General features: G+C 36.2%; 1 protein-coding gene across 3 annotated transcripts in view; it reads right to left on the bottom strand.

Annotated features, from left to right (window-relative positions):
- The window catches only part of STAG1 (STAG1 cohesin complex component), a 390,900-nt gene that overhangs the window by 83,991 nt on the left and 285,441 nt on the right, over positions 1 to 21,468 (bottom strand). For all 3 annotated transcript variants that reach the window (XM_075546879.1, XM_075546878.1, XM_075546877.1), the window contains 5 exons: positions 20,954 to 21,052; positions 18,893 to 18,972; positions 12,788 to 12,895; positions 8,575 to 8,689; positions 5,192 to 5,309 (listed from right to left, as the gene is read on the bottom strand). In XM_075546879.1, coding sequence (XP_075402994.1) covers positions 5,192 to 5,309; positions 8,575 to 8,689; positions 12,788 to 12,895; positions 18,893 to 18,972; positions 20,954 to 21,052 — 520 coding nt within the window. The remainder of the gene's footprint in view (positions 1 to 5,191; positions 5,310 to 8,574; positions 8,690 to 12,787; positions 12,896 to 18,892; positions 18,973 to 20,953; positions 21,053 to 21,468) is intronic.

Genomic DNA, 21,468 nt, shown 5'->3' with positions numbered 1-21,468 from the left:
GAACAATGAAACATTGTCAGATCCTGAAAGACTTATGAAAAGAAGCAGAACACTGTTAGAGATAGTGCCAGAAGATGAGCACCTAAGGATGGAAAACACTCAAAATGATGGGGGGCTGCCTTCTCAAAGCAGAGCAAACCATAATGATGCGGATAACACCCGAAGAAATAGAGCCTTTGGGCTCTTTTGCTGAAAATCAAAAAGGAAGAATATACTTTGCATATCTTAAACAAAATAACTCACAAGAAAATTTAAGCCTTGAGTTGAAATGTTAGAAGATTCTAAGGGCAAACTATTGAACAATGCAGGATACATCAAAAGAAGGTGGGAAGAATATACAGAGTACTCTATCATAAAAAACTAGTGGACAATCATTTCAAGAGGTGGCATATGATCAAGAACCAATGGAACTAAAGGAAGAACTGCAAACGGAACTAAAGGCATTAGTCAAAAACAAAGCTGAAGAATTGATAGAATAACAACTGAAATGTTTCAATAAGATGATGAAGCATTGAAAACACTCACTTGTCTATGCTAAGAAATTTGGAAAATGCTACATGGCAACTGAGTAGAAGAGATCCATTTTTTTAAAACCCATTTTAAAGTAAGATGACCCAATAGTATTTGCAGATTATAGAACATTGTGTCACATGCAAATAAAACATTGCTTAAGACCATCCAACAATGGTCTGTCAGGACACTGTCATGGAACTGCTAGAGCAGGTTTCTCAATCTTCCTAATGGCGCGGCCCTTAAATACAGTTCCTCATGTGTGGCGACTCCACAACCATAAAATTATCTTCGTTGCTACTTCATAACTGTAAATTTGCTACTGTTATGAATCAGCGGACCCCTATTAAAGGTTGTTCGACCCTCAAAGGGGCGTTGCAACCCACAGCTTGAGAACCGCAGTGCTAGAGGAGCTGGCCAGATAGAGACGAGGACATGGAACATAGGGCATCAGTGCTAATGTCAGATGGATTTTGCCTTTAACCAGAGAAAACCATAAAGATATTTATTTGTATTTCATTGAATATGCAAAGGCATTTGACTGTGTGAATCATTATAAACTGGATACTCTGAAGACGAATGGGGGGAGGGGTGGAAGGCGAGGTGGGGAAAAAAAAGAATGGGAATCCCAGAACACTAAATTTTACTCATGCAAACCTGAACATGGAACAAAAGGAAGTTTGCAAACAGAACATGGATATATTCCATAATTTAAAATCAAAATAAGGGTGTCTCAGGGTTGAATCCTTTCACCATAATTATTCAATATGTATGCTGAGCAAATAATGCGTAGCTGGATTATATGAAGGAGAATTTGGTATAGGGATTTTAGAGGAAGCTATATTTGCAACATTCATTATGCAGATGACATATTTTGCTTGCTGAAACTGAGGTGGGCTGAAGCATGTGCAGATAAAGATCAAGGACTATAGTCTGCAGTATAGATAACAACTCAATGTGAAGAAAACTATAATGCTCACAACTGGAACAATAGGTAATACCATGAAAGACAGTAAAAAGACTAAAATTATTAAGGATTTCACCTTGTTTGGATCCACAATCAATGCTCATGGAAGCAGCAATCAAGAGATCAAATGTGCAGGGCCAGCCCAACTCCAACTATGTGGACATACCCCACCGCAGAAGAATGCACTTCAGAAGATAGCACTGGGGCTACAGCTTGGGGAGAGGGGTGTGTCCGATTAGAGCACACTAGAGAAACACAAAGGGATGGAGGGAGGAGAGGACATCCTGGCCCACCAAGTCGAGGATGATGTTCCTGCTCGGAGCAGAAAACACACGGGGAGGGCCACAGGGCTGGTCCCACAACAAGACCTGGAGATCCTCACTGAACCATGGAACATCACTGGAGACACCGTGAGGGAATAGTAGAGTCTGGCCCCATCATGCTGGGTCGAGGCACTGAGGGAATGCAGCAGATCAGCAGGGGGAGCAGAGTGATGAAACCCCTAGGGAATACCAAAAATAGACTTTGGAGACAGAGTGTGGCACCCCATCAGACTCGAGTGGAAAATACTTGTTAAGGCCAATAAACAGACCTTCAATTATTAATAGGTGTTACCATTTTGGTCAGTGGCTTTCTTTTTGTTACTGTTATTTTGTTTTTGGTTGTGGTTATTATTTCGCTGATTTTGACTTTGTTATTTTATTTTGCACTTTTTAATAAATCTGCATGTCTATCTAGATAAGATAGGTGGGATAAATAATTTGAAGATGAAAAGAATGGGACCAATGGTTCTGAGGGGACATGGGAGATGAGAGAAAGGAAAGGGGTGGGGGCGAGAATCAACCCAGGGACAAGGGAATGACAAGTCAACTATAATCCATGGAAGAAAGGTCGTAGGATGCCTAGTGGGTCTTAATCAAGGGCAATGTAGCACTGAGGCATTACAAAACCCAAATGAAGGCAGAACATGATGATGGAACAAGAGGAAAGTAAAAGGAAATAGAGGAAAGAACCAGGAGGCAAAGGGCATTTATAAAGGTCTAAATACAGGTATATATACATATATATATATGTAACAAGAGGGGAATAGAACTATGTACTCATATTTATATGTTAAGAATTAAGGTTGTAGATGGACACTGGGCCTTGACTCAAGTACTCCCTTAACACAGAACACTTTGTTCTAACAATCCGGCATTCTGTGATGCTAATGTTCCTGACACAATTGCTGAAGCCAAAATGTGTGCATAAGCAAATGTGGTGAAGAAAGCTAATGGTGCCAGGCTATCAAAAGATATAGCATTTGGGGTCTTAAAGGCTTGAAAACAAACACGCAAGTCATCTAGCTGAGAAGCAACAAATCCTCTATGGAAGAAGCACACCAGCCTGTGTGATCCCGAGGTGTCGATGGGATCAGGTATCAAGCACCTAAGGCCCAGAACAAATCCATACCAAAGGTGAATAGAGGTGTGTGTGGGGTGGGAGGGTCATGGAGTGGAGACCCAAAGCCCTTCTGTAGACAATTGGACATCCCCTTACAGAGGGGTCACAGAGAAGAGATGAGCCAGTCAGGGTACAGTATAGCACCAATGAAACACACAACTTTCCTCTAGTTCTTTGGTGCTTCTTTCACCCCACTATCATGACCTCAAGTCTACCTTACAAATCTGATTAGATCAGAGCATGTACACTACTACAGGTAAGAATCTGCAACACAGGGAATCCAGGACAGATAAACCCCACATAGCCAACAATGAGAGCAAAAATATCAATAGGATTAGAGGATGGTGGGGGGAAAGGGGGAAATCGATCACAAGGATCAATCTATAAACCCCTCCCAGGGGAACGAATAATGGAAAAGTGGATGAGGGGCGATGGGAGGATGATGTAAGATATGGGGAGGTGTGGATGGGGAAAGAAGGGATTAGAAATGGGTAATTGATGTCAGGGGATCAAGTGGGAAGAGAATGCTTTGAAAATGATGGCGGCATACGTGCAAATGTGCTTAACACACTGGATGGATGTATGGATTGTGATAAGAAATGAAAGAGCCCCCAATGAAAGTATAAAAAAAAGATAAAATGTTCTGTGCTAGGGGCCACAATGTACCCTCCCATCATATTCTCAAAACTAGAGGGAGGGGAAAAATGAGGACCTGGTGCCAGCGGCTTATGTGGAGAGCAAATGTTTTGAGAATGATGAGGGTAACGAATGTACAAATATGCTTTATACAATTGATGTATGTATGGATTATGGCAATACATACGGCATAAACATATGGTATTTCACCAGGAACTTTCGGAAGGCCTCTAGTGTATCTTAAAGCCCTATCAGTGCCTAGCCTTGTATTGTACTCCGTGCTATTCCCAAATATACTATCACAGTATTTTATGAGATTAAAAAAAAGAAAATTGGACATTGAATAAAGAAGGCCAAAGAATTGATGCATTTGAATTATGGTACTGATGAAGAATTTTGAAAGTACCATGAACTGCCAAAGAAAAAACAAGTCTGCCATGGAAGACGTAGGACCAGAATGTTCCTTAGAGACAAAGATGGTGAGTCTTCTCCTTACATACATGTTGTCAGGAAAGTCCAGTCCCTGGAGAAGGGCATCATGCTTGATCAAGTACTTGGGCAGTGAAAAAGAGGAAGACTTTCAAAGAGATGGACTGACATAACGGCTGCAACAATGGGCTCAAGCACAAGAACAATTGTGAGGATGGCCCGGGACCTGAAAGCATTTTGTTCTGTTGTGCATGAGTCACAACTGACTCAATGGCACCTACAACAACAAGATTGAGCATGTTTTTATGGGGTTATTGGTTATATGTATATCTTTTTTGGTGAAACATTTGTTCAAACCACTGACCATTAAAAAAAATTCTCAAGACCAAATTAAAAGGAGAGAACACTATAACACTATCGAGATGTGTGATATATGAAAATACTGCTTCCTAAAAGTTGAATTTCACAATATACACAATGATATGATTGGATAGAAAGTACACTATATTATATACACCAGCCAGTAACATTAGGGGTTTATTATAAATAGTAAGACATTCACTTTGTGTCTAAGAGGCATATGTCTAAAAGTTCATGAGAAGCTGTTAGGTTCACTAAGTCGCTTTCACTGATCAGGATTTCTAAACTTTATACTTATATATGGTCTGACACTGCCTGAATGAACATTATGAGATGTATGACTGTATACATACTCACTTTTTGATCATGTTGAAGTGTAATAAATATTGTACTTCTGAATTTATCATACAGTTATTTGTTTTGATGTTCTGCAGCTAGCTAGGTAAATTATTTTCTGATTTTAACTTTAATGATAATATAACAAAAGAAGAGTCTAATTAAATCCTTGTGTATCACAAGGTTTTCCAACTTCACATTTAAATATAGCAAAAATATCCTTGACACACAATTTCTATCATATTAAATATAATATGTGAATTTCAAATCAGAGCACATAAGCTTTTTGATTATTACATGATATTTATATAAATTTTAAAAACTCATGTGGCACAGTAGTAGTATTAGTTGGGATACATGTTATAAACTATTGAGATAGACTTGTTTTAGAAAACAAATTACCCCTTTAAAAAAAAAACATATAGCAAGCCTGCAAAAATAAAGATATGGTGTAATTATCAATGGAGATCCAAAACAATCAGCTTGAAAATAACTTGTCAAAATCTGTACCTTCTTCTCCTTGAACAGGCTCTTCTAATAACAATTCTGTCATACATTCCCAGTCTTTCAACAGTTCTTGAGAGCTCTCCCACAGACTGTCCACCAAGTAGGCTGCGTGTTCATGTAACTAAAAATAACAAACAATTGTGACTAAAGAATATTTAAGGAAAGTTATTAATATTTCAGTCAAAAACTGCTTTTTTTTTACAACATTATCTCAATGTTCCCAAGACTCACTTAGAGAATATATTTATTTGTATTATATGTCAATAGATAGAATAAATTTATTTTAAAAATATTTACAACAGTGAAGCTAAGGATGTCCTAATCTAACCACATCATGCATAGGTGAGGAAAGTGAGAAGAAAGAGATTCAGATGAATTCCTAAAGACAGAATCCAGGCCTAAATTACTTTTCACTACTTCTGGTTGTTCCTTTCTAATTTTTGTTTTAAAAGGAAATTAACTATTTTCTCCTAGAATAGTATATGAAACTTCGATGTTATTCAATCTCTCCTAAATTTTCTAAGGTAAGTGGCTGCATCTTTCTTTATGAATCTCATTTCAACCTGACTCAAATTCCTTGTCCTTGAAATACTCAAAAATACATCAGCTTAAAGAAGAAATTATACGGTTATAAAAATAGAACAATTTAGATGCTTCACATTCAAACATCAATCATTAAACTATTTGGTTTGCATCTAAAACATACAAGGTATTAATATTTGTGATAACTTAAATATCTCAAATTTCAAACAAAATGAATAGCTAATCTAGACTGATCTAATATCCATGTTTTCATCTGCAATTCATATGCAAAAGGAGAGCATCCCATTAACTACAAAATCTCTTCTAAGTCAACCTTTATAATTCTATTATTAAAATTTTACTATTTCATATACCAGAAAAAATAAAGGTTATAATAATCAGTTCAGTTAATCCTAGTTAGCTGAACTGCAATTAATCTATAATATAGACCCACTATTTGATTTTGAAGGTATTTTTCAAGTCAAAAGTTCGAGTCTATTACTAGATTATTACAAATACAAGGGGGTTTTGAAAAGTATGTGGGAAATTTCCACTACTTAAAAACTCCAATTTCTATGAATTTTTGAAGCCTCCGAGTATGGATATGGTAGAGTAAAATATAGGAATTAGGAATTGAGGACACCGTCAGAATTCCACTAAATTATTAGACTATAAATTTAGTAAGCACTCTGTTTCCAATAGCTATGGTGTTGGATTCATGCAAAAATAAGACAAGAGGTATTATATGAGAATGTATTTCTGATGAAATAAAGAGAGAAAATTTAATAGCTGCAAATGAACGAGAAACTATTACAGATTATTTCAGTTGTTCTTACAGCCAACAAAAATAACATATGGAAGGTCTGAAAAATATAGTTTAATGTTCTTGTATTTCAGGAGATAGCAGCAAACACAAGAATATAAGTGAAACTAGGGAGGGGCAGCCATGGTTGGCTAAAAAAAAAAAACAACCCCCAAACAAATAAAACAACAAAATAAGATGTTTATTGTTTGTATTTTAAAAAGATGATACTTGATAAATCAAAAAGAAAAGTATTTGGAACTTCAGAAATCCAAAACATTTTCCTTTGCTAATTAAATTCAAAGGCTCATCATGTTGCCCACATCTTTCAGACCACAGCTTATAGCCGTTTCCCATACCCCCCCGCCCACATGTGAAACGGTGGTTGCTGTCTATGCAGGTCATATTTTCACACAGAGTCTGACTGCTGCAAATAGTGCTAGCTCATTCCTTCGAAAACGAAGAGACTGGCACAAGTGTGGTATCTGATAGATATTTCATATTTTATCTTAAAAATTCATATGCGTTTTGGCTGAAATTTATAATACACCCACAGTTTTTTAGATCTGTACTACTCAAAGCTTGGTCCTTGGATCAAAAGCATAAATATCACTTCAGAGTTCATAATCTTAGAAATGAAGAAGACTCGTCAGCCATATCCCAGAGCTAAAAATAACTGGGATTCTACATAGGTCCAAAGATAACTTTTATATATATTCTTTCCTTAAATACAACTTTACTGCTGGTTTTGATGTGATCCCTTTTTTATCTATATTTAACTCCCTTAAAAAATGAAAGTGCTAGCTCCCACTTTTCCTCCTTGATTTGACCAATGACCTTTCATTCTCCTGGCTCAGCTCTCATTTCTCCATGATTTGAATTTTCATAAAGGTCACATGCTTCTCTTTTTAATCCTACACTACTCTCAAACCGGAACCTTCAGATCATCTTGCCTGATATTTCAACACAAAAGCACACTTCAAAATAAAATTGAGAGTCCCAAATTTCTAGACTCCCTTCACAATGCTCTGTCCTCTATTCTAAACATAATTTATTCAGGAGCTCTTCAGATTTTATTGACCGTAATGTTTCAATACCAAGGAACATTTAGGAGAGCAAACCAAAATTTACCTTTGAAACTGACTCTGACAGTTACTAATATTCTACGAATGTTAATTTCAAAATTGCTTAAGTGATATCTGAGTAAGCCGTATGGAAATGCTACTATAGAGCATATACAGCTATTAATTAAACATTTAAATTAATATTTTCTTTTTCTTTCTTAAATTAATTTAAAACTAGATAAAAGTAATAACAACACCTTGAGAATTAATGGTGTAAATAATACAACTTCAAAGTTCCAGATAAAAACTTAAGAAAAATAAACAACAGTATAAAAATTATAAGCTCCTTCATGTACTATCTGCCATTTAGTTAATTCTGACTCATAGTCATCCCATAGGACAGAGTAGAATGGTCCTCTCTGTAGGTTTCGAAACTGTAAAATCTTTACAGGAGCAGAAAGCTTTATCTTCTCCCATGTAGAGGCTGGTAGGCTCAAACTGCTGACCTTTTAGTCAACAGCCAATATGCAACCCAATAAGTGCACCATGTCTCCTTAAAACTGTAAGCAGTATTATAAAATTTGAAAACACTGCTATCCTGTCTCCAGTTTTGATCCATACCCAAATATTCATTCAGCAATTCTTCTTACAAAAGGTAGAGTATTGATTCTACACAAGACAATTAATGAAACACAAGGAACAGGTATATTTTCATTTGATTAAAAAATATCCATGATAATGAAATAAACAATTTAACAACAACAACAAAATGCTCTCGTGGCATTATCAGGTAAGCATCAGATTATTATGTGCAAGAATAGCTGTTTTAGCCCACTAGGTGCTCTGTGGGAGAAAGAGGAGGCTGGTTGCTCCTGCACATACAGATTCACAAAACCCTAAATAAGGTCTCTATGAACGAGAATCTACGTGATGGAAGAGAAAAAATTATATATATACATATATCCCAAGAAACAAGGAGTTATGATAAACATTTTTACCTCACTTTCAAGAAAAAAAAGAACCAGCATCCTAATGAGGTTTCCATTTGGACTGTTCCTTCCTCTCCTCTTTGCCAATGCTTCTTCTGCTTGTGGATCATGTCTGCTGAACAGTCTGGAAAAAGCAAAATAGCAGAATGAAAAATGTACACTGATGTGAATTTCATTATGCAAAATTTTAAGTATGGAAAAGAAATAGTATTAGTATTTAGGTAAACTATTTCAACACAACACATAAAAATGTTTTTTGTTTCTTCTTTTAAAATCATTTTATTGGGGGGGCTCATACATCTCTTATCACACTCCATCCATCCATCCATTTGTCTTCAGCGATTGTGTCGGGAATATGAGCATCATAGAATGCCAGTTTAATAGGAACGAAGTGTTCTTGCATTGAGGGAGTACTTGAGTGGAAGTCCAATGTTCATCTGCTACCTTAATACTGAACTTATAAATATATGCACATAGATCTATTTCCCATCATCATATATAAATATTTTACATATGTACAGGCCTGTATTTAGACCTCTATATATGCCTGTTGCCGTCTAGTTCTTTCCTCTTGTCCCACTATCATGCTCAGCCTTCATTTGGGTTGCAGTAATTCCTCTGGATATGCACAAAAACAAGACAGAGCAACACAAAACAAATCAACAAAAACAACAACTACAAAACCAATGATTAAAAATAAGAAAAGAAAAGCTGTAAACAGTTCAAGGTCTGTTGTTGCCCTTTAGGAGTGTTTTCCAAAATGGCACTTTTGTAGTTCAAAAGGTGGTTAAGGGGGTTGGGGGTTGGGGGTGGGGACAGAGGAGCTGGCAGCAAGGGCTGAATAGAAAGCAAATACCTACAAAATAATGATGGCAATATATGTACAAATGTGCTCGTTACAATTGATGTATATATTGTTATAAGAGCTCTAAGAACCCTCAATAAAGTAATTTTTAAAAAAAATGGTATCAACTGCTACCAGAAAGAATAGAATCTGGGGTCTACAAAGCTTGCCCTGAAATAAATAGCCCTGTAAGTAAGGTGTCAAATAAATCTGCATGGAAGAAAGCACACCAGCCTGTGTGGTCCAAGTGTTGTAGATAGTAAAGTCCAAGACCCGAAGAAGGAACTGTATTAGAATTTAAATTCTGAGCATCTTAATCTTCAGAAGACAATGGATGACAGCAAATGTCCAAAATTCATTTGCGGAGTTCCCACACGACTTAAGCCTCTGGAGAATTGCCTCTGATCATTGACCAGGGTTGTGAATACCTTGCTATCAGATAAAGTGCATTGGAAAGTGGGCTATTGCAGATGTACTTAGGTTAAAATTTAACACCTTATCAATTGTTCCTGCCTATCAATAATTTTAAATTTGTTCTGTTTTTTATTTTCTGCTTTCTTTTTGAGTGAAGTTTTCCTCTTTTATTTTGTTGGTTTTGGGAGTACTTATTAATATGAAATTCAGGGCAGGTAAACCTAACCTAGAGAGAAAGTAACTGAGTTAATATTTCCTTAATGTTATAGTAGAGGAGACTGGGGTTAAATGGAACACTAATAATAGTGAGTAAATGAAGAAATCGTTCTAAAATTGATTGTGGTGATGATTATACAACTCTTAAATATGCTTTCATCACTGAATTTTATGGTATGTGGATTATATGACAGTAAAACAGATAAAATTAGAGTGAGCACCAATAAGTTCATACAGTTCAAACACATATAAAATGATGTTTCATAACTGATAATCAATGTCCAGGTCTTTCTGAACGTATCATAAGCAATTATCCAATGTTACCTTTAGAAGATTCAATTTTTAAATGAGCAGTTTTACAAAAGAGATGTTTTTAAATAATGATTTCATAATCATGTTGTAATAGTTAACCAAATTTTCCATCACTATCAACCAATACTTTTCATCATGATTATCATGTACATTTTTTCGACTTACAGCCTATTACCTAAAAATGGTCATAAGTAAAGACTATTCTGTAAAATGAATATTACATTTTAAAAATGTTATTGAAAAAAGTTATAAAGAATGTCTTTACCTCTATAAATTCAATCTAAATATATATAGGTAAATATGTATTGTTTAATCCAGGATAGATGCTTGGAAATCAGCAATGAAAAAGATAGCTACTGTTTCTACCCTTATTTTGCTTTAACTAAAAATGTTGAGAATTTACTATTTCTAGGCATTAATCAAAGTAAAATGGATATAGCAATAAACAAAGACAAATTTCTTTTTCTTATGGGAGCAGGCTTTCCTTCTAGTTGACAGAAATAAACAGTTGATAGATACATGCACTATCTGGGGACTATAAAGCAAAATAATGGGGATCGTGCTATAAAATGTATTAGTTTAAACATATAAGAGACCAGGTCTCTCACTCAGCTTAGAGCACAAGTAACTGAATAAAATGAAAATTTCACATGACAGCAAAAAAAAGAAAAATACAGTTCAAGGAGAAAATCCATATTTAGAAATTAATTTTTAAATTTTAGTAGCACATGTAGAGAAAGGGTAGAAGATTTATCGTGATGTTCTATCTGCATAGGTATGTGTATAGGGAAGGTCTTAATTATTTGGGTGGATATGTTGGGAGTAAGGAACCCTGGTTGTATAGGTTATGTATTGGGCTGCTACCCATATGTTAGCAATTCAAACCCATTAACCACTCTGTAAGGAAAAAATGAGGTTTGCTGTTCCCATAATGATTTATAGCCAAAATCCTAAGGGTTAATTCTCACTTGTCCTATAGGATCTCTAAGAGTTGGAATTGATTGACTCTGTTGTGAGTGTACGAATGAGTGTGTATGTATGTGTCAGAAAGAGGTTTTATCATCTTGATTTCAAACAAAACATTCTATTTAAAAACTACCAAATATTTCCAACACAGAATAATATAGTACTGGTGAAATAAATAATGAAGAGGTTTCAAATGTTTATGGAATAATTATTTTTCAATTCCATTTTTCCATGACCTTTTTGCAGTTTTCTCTATCCAAGGGGTTTTACCCTGACTCAGTGCTGCCAATTTATGACCTCTATTCTAGAGACTCAAATTCTTTAGTTTATCTTCTTCTTGAAACAAAGAAAGTAATAAATAATCTCTACAGGCATAGAGTGTTGAAAAGTTAGAGAACAGAGCACAAAAACAATTTAATAATCCATAACAGGAAAGCGAAGACCACATTAAAGCCTGGGTATCTGTTACAGAGAGTCACCTAACATAAACATGAAACTCACCATTCTACTAGTCACGGATAACACTGTCATTGTCAAATCCAACGTGTCAATTCTAAAACCTGCCATAACCGGCATATTCTAGTACCCAGCTTTGTTTCTTATTTAAGATTTTCCAAAAAGAAGCTTTTAATATTTTTAGCAAAAACATGGAATACAGAACAATTTTTATTGTAATACTGAAACGCAGATGCTGGATGGGGAAAGAGGCCTGTTCATTAGCAAAGTTAATCATCCAAGCAAAGGCACTCAGTGCATGACTTACAGCTGTGCTTCTGCAGAAAAAGCAATGACTACATTTTCAAAATCACTGAGGCAAATCTGTGAACAACAAACTCCCCTCAAAACCAAAATGTGTTCCTGTCCTAGTAACTAATTTATTAATAAATAGTAAAACATACATAATAGGTCATGATAAAAGGTAAATTTCATAAAAATTTCTTTCTAGAGACTCAAGTAGCTTTATGCGTTGCCAAACAAATAGACAAGCTTAAGTTAAACAGAAACTACTTAATTCTTCAGAATGACATGGACTGAGTCAAATGATACTCATACCAAAGAAGGGAATGGAAAAAAAGAAACAAAAAGATGAAAAATTGGGAAGCATATTGAAGGATACAGAAGTTCACAGATGGAGTAAACTGTGAGAAAATAAGGTCAGAACAATGAATTTAAAAGGGAGGAAAACTGGCAAAATAAAACATCAATGACTTCTTGAGTTTCGAAAAATTCATGTACTCCCCCAATTTTCACTCACAGCCTTAGGCAAAGAATGAGTCTTTCAGATTTAAGGTGATGACAGGGATGTGATTCTTGAGGTACCCAGAATCTCTGTGGATAGCACAGCTCCTGGAATCTGAAATAGCTACTTCTAGTCCTGTGTTCAGTAACTAATAGTGTATTCTACTAATTTCACAACAACAACAACAACAACAAAGAAGTGGAACCTGATTACAAAAATAATGAACTCACTTTTTATGAAGAAATTCTCCAGCTGCAACAGCAACAGGGCGATGGGCTGAATAGACCAAGTGGTAAACATTTTCACAGTCTTCATTGGAAAGAGCTTCTTCACTTCCACTGAAAAATTCAGAAATTAACATCTGAACCAAAACAAATGTTTACTTTCAGTGCCACCTTCATTTAAATTTTATAAAGTTCATTATAAAAAACCCAAGGCATAGTGATTTTATTTCCATTTTTAATCTTAATTTCCAAGTAATAGCACCCTTTAATCATAAAATATACTTGATACATACAATACCCACAATACTCCATTCCATATATACGCATGGACCAAAACCCAAAACCAAGCTCACTGCCATTTGAGTCAATTCTAATTCACAGTGACCTTATAGTCAAAGAAAGTAGAACTAACTTTGTGGGTTTTCATATCTGCATATCTTTGTGGGAGTAGAAAGCTTCACTTTCTCCGAAGCAACAGTTGACAGCTTTGAACTGCTGATGTTATGGTTAGCAGGCAAATGCATAACCCACTATGCCATCAATGATCCTTTTACCCACAGACAATGACTATTAAACATCTTGATGTATTTATTAGCCCAAATTAATAAAACACACACATACACCCCATTGTGATAAATCTATTACAATGCAGAGACTATGTAGCGTTTCTAAGGCTTTGTAAATCTTTACGGGAGTAGACAAGCTCATCTTTCTCCAACATAGAGGTTGGTGGGTTTGAACTGTAAACTTTGTGCTTGCCCCAAAGCACCAACAGAGATCCTTTAATTAACCCAAGCGCTTTAAATTTGCATAGGATTCTAATTGATATGCTTTAGGAATCAGTCCCTGACCCATAAAGTTAAATTATGATGATGCTATGTAACTCTTCTTTCCAAAATTTATTCTTCCCATTATAATCATATTTAGTATTCTTTCTATATAAGATAAAACTCAGTAGTCACAACCATCCATTGCTTTTATATCCCCCCCCCACCCCCCAAGAGAAACTTCTATTTGCTGACTATGGAGTTCTGGTAGAGCTGTGGGAAAGGTGTTGCCTAATAACAGAAAGGTTAGCAGTTCAAACCCATATAACCTCAGAAACCTTATACAGCAAGCAGTTCTACTCTGTCTACTGAGAAGAAATACTCAGATTTACTTCTTTGTTTTTTAAATTTCCTGATTATTTTATATACTCAATATTATCTGATCTGATTAGAAATTAACAATGAGTGGATAGTATGACAAATTCTTGGGATTCATTGGTTCTTGACAAGATGTAGAACCTGTTACTGGCTAAATTCCCAGATATTTCAGAAGGTCAAAAAAAGAGATTAAAGGGTCTGTCATTGAGTGAAATTTTCAGGGGGGAAAAAAAAGAAGATGGGATGTCTATGTGTGTGTAGTTCACATCACAGTGTGAATTAGAAGCTATAGTTCTGCAGGAAGCGAAACTGGATAAATCAGGAATAGTACATAAGCAAATGGCATTTTTAGATGTAACTAAGCTGTCCAATGCTGTCTGTTTCTAAACTGTTGAAGGAGTTCCTAGGTGGTGTAAATAGTTAACATGCTGGACAGCTAACCAAGAGAGTGGAATTTTGAGTCCACTGACAGAAGATTTGGAAGAAAGGCATGGTGATCTACTTTTAAAAAAATCAGGCATTAAAACCCTTATGGAGTACAGTTCTATTCATATGGGCTCACCATGAGTAGTAGACTAGAAACCAACTGATACTTGTATCCTACCACAAGGCAGAAAAACAGTATCCATGTAGTATGTGTGAGTAACAACAGGAACCAATAAACAATTACAAATTAGCATAGATGTAAGCAGATGTGCAAACCCCAAACTATCTTTCCCTACATATCCCTTCCATATCTCAAAGATTATGTGTATTGCAAATACATAGAGAGGCTAAGGTGTATCAGGTAAAGGTTAAGAGATTATAACAAACACTTCTCTGTTCTGAAGCAAAGTGTTTCTGCTTATGCCTAACTCAAATTCATTGCTATTGAGTCAATGCTGACTCATAGTGAATCCAGAGGATAGATTAGAACTACTGTATATACTCGTGTACAAGCCGAGTTTTTCAGCACAAAAAAATGTGCTGAAACACTGGGATTCAGCTTATACATGGGTCAGTGGTACCGCAGCGAGGTGTAACATCTCGCTGCCCCCCCCGCCCCCCCCACGGTAACAGGACAAGCGCTCGTTATCTCGTGGGTGATCACTGTTTCTCCGATTTTCATTCAAAGCCCAGCTGACATTGCTGGGCTTTGAATGTTGGTTTACTCACATCTAACCAATCAGAGCCATTGTGTGACGTGGATGGCTCCAATTCACAGAAGCACCCGGAGTGATTCACTTACACTGGCAGCTGAACTGGTAAGGATGTGTTTGTGGCTGTGCTCTGTCTCTCCCCTCTGGTCTCTGTGTTAATTCACATCCTGCATCCCCTACTGGCACAGACATCCCCCCTCCTCACATCTAACAAGTCACGGGGGAGGGGCATTACCATGAAAGTTCTTTTTCAAAGTCTTGTTTTTTTTATCCTTTTAGAAACGAATACTCTTGAACCAAAACAAAAACGCTGGTCATATGAGGCTGGTTTCAAAAAGAAGGTTGTGTCAAGGGCAGAAGAGAGCAATAACAGTATTGCAAGTAGGGAATTCTGTGTTGACGAAAAGCAAGTGAGGGAGTGGCAGAAAATGAAAGCTGACTAGGAACAGATTCCAAAAGCTAAAAAAGCTCGTTGTGGTTTAACGTCTTTTTATGGGGCTCTAGAGAGTGAATTGCATAAACGGGTTATGCAGTGTCGTCAAAATTGTCACTGCATAACACACATGGGAATCCGCATACATGCTCTACAAATGGCTAAGGATGACAAATATAAAGCACCAGGAATTGAAACATTTGCAGCGTCAGCAGGATGGTGTACCCGCTTAATGAATAGGTTTGGCCTACTATGTTTGAGACAAAGAACAAAGATTTCCCAGAAATTGCCACAAGACCTTGAAGAAAAAATGATGCAATTCTAGTCATTAATTATAAAACAAAGGAGGATTTATAATTATGACCTGGCAGATATTGGGAATATGGATGAAACTGTCATGAATTTTGATCTTCCAAGCAACAGAACTGTGGCAACTTTAGGAGAAAAAAACATTTTTCTCAAAACCACAGGAAATGAAAAAAAAAACAAAAACCAAAACACTTTACAGTTGTTCTATCATGTTTGGCCAATGGAACTTAGCTGCATCCTGTCATTATTTTTAAAAGAAAGATCCTGCCTAAAAAGCACAATTTCCCACCAAGAATTACTGTGCATGCACATGTTAAAGGCTGAATAGATGAAGACGGAACAAAAAAAAAAATGGCTGGAAGAAATATGGAACCGATGACCAGGAACAGCCTTAAAGAAAAAGTCGTCATTACTTGTTTGGGATATGTTCAGAGCTCACCTATCGGATGACATAAAAAATCTGGCAAAATCTAGTAAAGTTACTTTAGCCGTTATTCCAGGTGGGCTTACATCTGTACTGCAACCTCTGGATGTATCTTTGAATAAGCCCTTTAAAGACCATGGATGAAGGATGTGGCATGAATGGATGTCATCTGGTCAAGCCCAACTAACAAAAGGAGGAAATCTCATGAAGTCTGACATAGAGTTAATAGCAAAGTGGGTTCGAGAGGCAAGGGAAGACATTCCAGAAGACATGGTGCAACGTGCCTTCCAGAAATGTAGTATTAGTAATGCTATGGATGGCAGTGAAGACTGTGCTTTGTATGAAAATGACAGCAGAGATGGTGATGACGGTGATCTCAGTGAGGACCGCGTCTATGATGACCTCACACCAGCTGAAGCTCTGCACTGGGATATGGATGATGATGATGAGGAATCCAGTTTTGAAGGATTTTAACTCTTTACATTTTAGCTTGGTTGCTGATTGAGCTCAGGGAATAGTACTCTTAAGGTTATCACTGTTGATACCTTATTGTGTTTGTTGAACCTATTTTCTACTTAGTGTGCTGGTTTACTGTTACATGATTTGTCCTTTTATTTATGTTTTTTATTTAAAATAAATATTTAAATACATTACCCCAGTGATGTCTCAATTTTTAGTAATTTTATTTTCATTTGTTTTAATTCTTGAAACTCATCGACAGCTTCTGCATTTTCCACCCTAGGCTTGTACTCAAGTCAATCAGTTTTCCTGGTTACCCAGGTAATAATTAGGTACCTAGGCTTATACTCAGGTCGGCTTATATTCAAGTATATACGGCATTTACAGAAGGCCTCAAATATATTGGGGCTAGTTTTCTTTTATGGGGGAGAAGTAAAAGTAGTTCCTGCCATATAGCATTGTCCCATAGTTATCCCAAATTAGTATATAGTCATAAAATGCTATTCACTGAATTCCAATAAAAATTCATGACTTCATAGGAAGGGCAGGTATGTCTGTCTCTGAGAAGTTGGTTTCACTTTTGTTGGTCGGTAAACCAAGGAGGGGCAGCCCATCGGGGAAACCGCTTAATATTACATACATAAGCCCCCAATGGGACAATCCACCCTGTATTATGTTCCTAACCATGCATTTTGATAGTGTTTCTATTAAGCCTCAGATTGAGGGCTATAGGCCATCCTATATTTTAGATGTCTTTTTGAGGTGTACAAAATTCTTCAAAGGCCCAACCAGAAAGATTCCATCTGGAAACCCCACTAAGTGAACTGGACTTTACATTCAACACACTGTTGCAGATTAAAGGAAAAGAAATACTCCTTTGGAAGTCACTGGACTTTGGTTCAAAAATCTCTTGCTTTTGAGGTTACCCAATAATTGGCAACCTAAGACTACCAGATATTTACAATTTTCATGCTCTGCTTTTTGTGACATGTCTTCATTGTGGAGAAATAGCTTTGCCTTAGTGAAGGAATATTATTAAATTTTTTGCCTTGTGCACTGTTTGCTCAGTGTTCTGTAACTTTTTAATCTGTATAAATGACTTATATATATTTTGACTTAAAAAGCTTTCCTATATATGGATAATTCCAATTTTTCAATAGTACTTTAAATTTCATACCACAGACTAGATGAATGATATGAGAATTATCAAATATCCCATAGAAGTTTTACTATTTCTCAGGAAACTGATAATATTGTTGATAATATTGTTAATACAATGGACCAGGTACAGCCAGAATGCTCCTCAGAGGCAAGGACTGCAGGACTTTGTCTCACATACTGTAGGCTTGCTGTCAGGCAAACCCAGTCCTTGAAGATAAACATCATGTTTGCCAGGGGTAGAGAACGAGGAAGGCACCCCATAAGACGGATTAATTCACAATGTGATTTTAACAATGTGCTCAAAAAGTGTTCTGTTCCGTTGTACATAGGTCACTGTGATTTGGAACCAATACGGCAGCACCCAACAACGTAGAGCGATGATAAGAGGCTCTCTACTTCTGTAAAGAGGTATAGTCTCAGAAACTAACAGAGGCAGATCTACCCAGACATAGGGGTTGCTATAAGTTGGCAGTGAGTTTGTTCGTTAGATACACAAATGGATTTTCATAGCCTCTACCATATTATTGAAATATTCTATTTCTTCTATCCTACTTATACAGCTTACATAGCAGGAGCCAGGGTCAGTTTGAATCTAGCAGCTGTTACGCTAGAGCAGCGATTCTCAACCTGTGGGTCAAAACCCCTTTGGGGTCTAATGACCCTTTCACAGGGATCACCCAATTCATAACAGTAGCAAAATTACAGTTATGAAGTATTGATGAGATTTAAAGGATATTAAAGGGTTGTGGAATTAGGAATGCTGAGAAACACTGCTCTAGAGAAAGATGATGCTTTCTTTTCTTACCAAGATGTACAACCTGGGAAACACAGAAATTGTACTCTTCTGTCCTATAGGGTTGCTTTGGAAGAATCGACTGGATGGCAGTGAGTCTGGGGTTTGGAGGAACTATATATATAGCATTCTAAAATATAGATTTGACAACTTACCTATAAGCTATTCCAAGAACACCAATAATACTTTTTAAAAAGCATTACACTAGCAAGAGATTAAGTTAAAAAATCGACATATATTAAACTTACTGAAGTATAAGAGTAACCAATCGAATTGCTTCCACAGCAACATCATATTCCTTATCAAGAGTCATTGATACAATGCGATCCTAGAAAAGAAAGTAGTTAAAAAAGAAACCACCGGGGAGGGAGGGGAAAAAAAAAAAGAGGACCTGATGCAAAGGGCTTAAGTGGAGAGCTAATGCTTTGAGAATGATTGGGGCAGGGAATATATGGATGTGCTTTATACAATTGATGTATGTATATGTATGAATTGTGATAAGAATTGTATGAGCTCCTAATAAAATGTATAAAAAAGAAGAAGAAAAGAAAAGGAAGTCTAAGTGTGGGAGGAGAGTAAACTATTTGATTTTAATTGAGATTGCGTTGACTTGTAGGCCAATTCAAGGAAAATCGACTTCCTTGTAACATTAAGTCTTCCAATACACAGGTGGTGTTATATACTCTTTTATTTATGGCTTTACTAATTGCTCTTAATTGTTTCTTTTCACTCTTGTAATGGTCTTACACATCTTTTTTTTAAATTTGTTTAGAATAGGATTTTTTGCATGCTTGTAAATGTTGAATTTTAAAATTTCATTTTCTAACTGTTTATTGCTGATAGAAGCACTAATGACTTTGACATATTGACCATCAGTCCAGCTTTAATAACCTGTAGCTTGTTCTGCATTTAAAGCACATACCATCATGTCATTTACAAATAACGACAGAGCTATTCTTTTCTAACTCTACTTTCTTTAATCTTATTGTACTGCTCTGATTGTACTAACTAGGACCTCCTGGATAATGGTGAGTGTAAGTGCAAATAACAGGCCCTCTCTTTTCCTTCTCCAACATGCCCTTGGCCAGCTTGTCCCTTCCTTATCCGCTGAATGAAGTTCCTTTTCCTAGTTTGCAAGAACTATTTTAAAATAATGAACATCAAATTGCATCAGTTGCTTTTTTCCTTCAAATATTCATATGATTATATATTTTCTCATTTATTCCATTAAAGTTATTGTTTATAAGTCTAACAATTTATGGATATTGTTGTAGTTACATAATCTGATGTCAATTTGAAGATTGAGAGTATAGGGGTGGAGTCTAGCCTGTCAATATGGAGATAGCCAATGAGACCTTTGTGTGGGCATGGCCTTCTCCAGAGAATTCTGGGAACTGTGGTATATCCTATCCTCCTTGGGAGACAGTTTCTCTCTCAGTTCACTCCCTTGAAGAGAAGCCACATGGACCTACCCTGATGCAGTCCTGGGAACTAAGGAGCCACATTGAGACCCCTGCCAGCGCTGAGATGCTTCTACTGCCACTGACTTTGTATCTACTGGCCTGTGATAGTCCTGCACTCAGAGTCACTGCATGTGTTTGGGGAGTTTGAAGAGGACTTTATAGATTGGTATCGGACATTTGGGATAATATCAGACTTATGGACTTGATCTGAACTGGGCTAGAATGTTTTCTCAATATTCAACTGTTCTTGTATACAAACCTCTTTCTTATTTATATGAGGCTCCATGAATTGGTTCTCTAGTCTAACCAGACTAACACAATTAAAGTACCCTTCTATTCCTAGAATTAAAAAAAAAAAGAAACCACATGCAGACACTAAGTTGGGATAAACCTAAGGTGGTACATCTTGGGTAGATAGACACAAAACAAATCAAGAGATGAATGGAAAGTCTTTCTTTTAAAATAATATACCATGGTCCTATAACCACTCAAGTATTAATATATTCATCTTAAATGGTTGTCGTGTACTGATAATCCCTAAACACAGAGACAACCAAACCTTAACTTAGAAAATTTATATTGATAAAAATCCTTATGTAAAGAAAATCTTACTTTAAGTAGGGCAGACTTCTTTAAAAGGCAATACATAATAATTCATACGGGAAGTGTCTTTTGTAAGGCACACTGATTTATGTATATATGTGTTTCATGTGGGTTCCCTTAAAGTAAATGCAGTAATGTAATAAGGTGCTGAACTAAATATTATTATTATATCTTTTTGCCAAAATAGCTAGTCGGCCTTTTTAAAGTAAAAAATTAAATAAGCTTAGTATTCTTGATGCTTACCTTGAATCGGTTAGTGAATAGCTCCAACTTGGGAAACAACTCTCTATTGGTATATAAACTTTGCAGAGCTTTCAAACACTTCAGCCTGACTTCTCCTTGCTTCAGAAATGTAAACAATAACAGCAGAAGCAGTCAGTTTCATGTCACAAAGGTTGAAAAGATATTCAAGTCTGTATTACAAACTAGGTGTCAGCATAACAACCGCATTTTACTGTTTAATACAACGTATGGTGGGACTAAGGTACAAGAGGGGGACCCCCACAAAAAAACCCAGATGTTTTTTTCAAAGCTATGTTTTAAAAATTAAAACAAATACCTTATCACATTCAAAATATTCTCTATTACACGTAATATATTTGTCACATCTGCAAGTCCATTCTTGGAAGCATTTTTCAAATGCTTGTTTAGACTTAGGACCTCCCTTGTTTTTTTCTTCACCTCTTCTAGTCATCAAAATGCTGTCATTCACGGACAAAATGAAGTCACACAAAGCAAGGTCAGATGAGTAAGGCACA

This window comes from Tenrec ecaudatus, chromosome 4, assembly GCF_050624435.1.
Source record: "Tenrec ecaudatus isolate mTenEca1 chromosome 4, mTenEca1.hap1, whole genome shotgun sequence".
NCBI lineage: Eukaryota > Metazoa > Chordata > Mammalia > Afrosoricida > Tenrecidae > Tenrec > Tenrec ecaudatus.
Note: the sequence above shows the minus strand (reverse complement) of the source record. Positions and strands in the feature narration are given on the sequence as shown.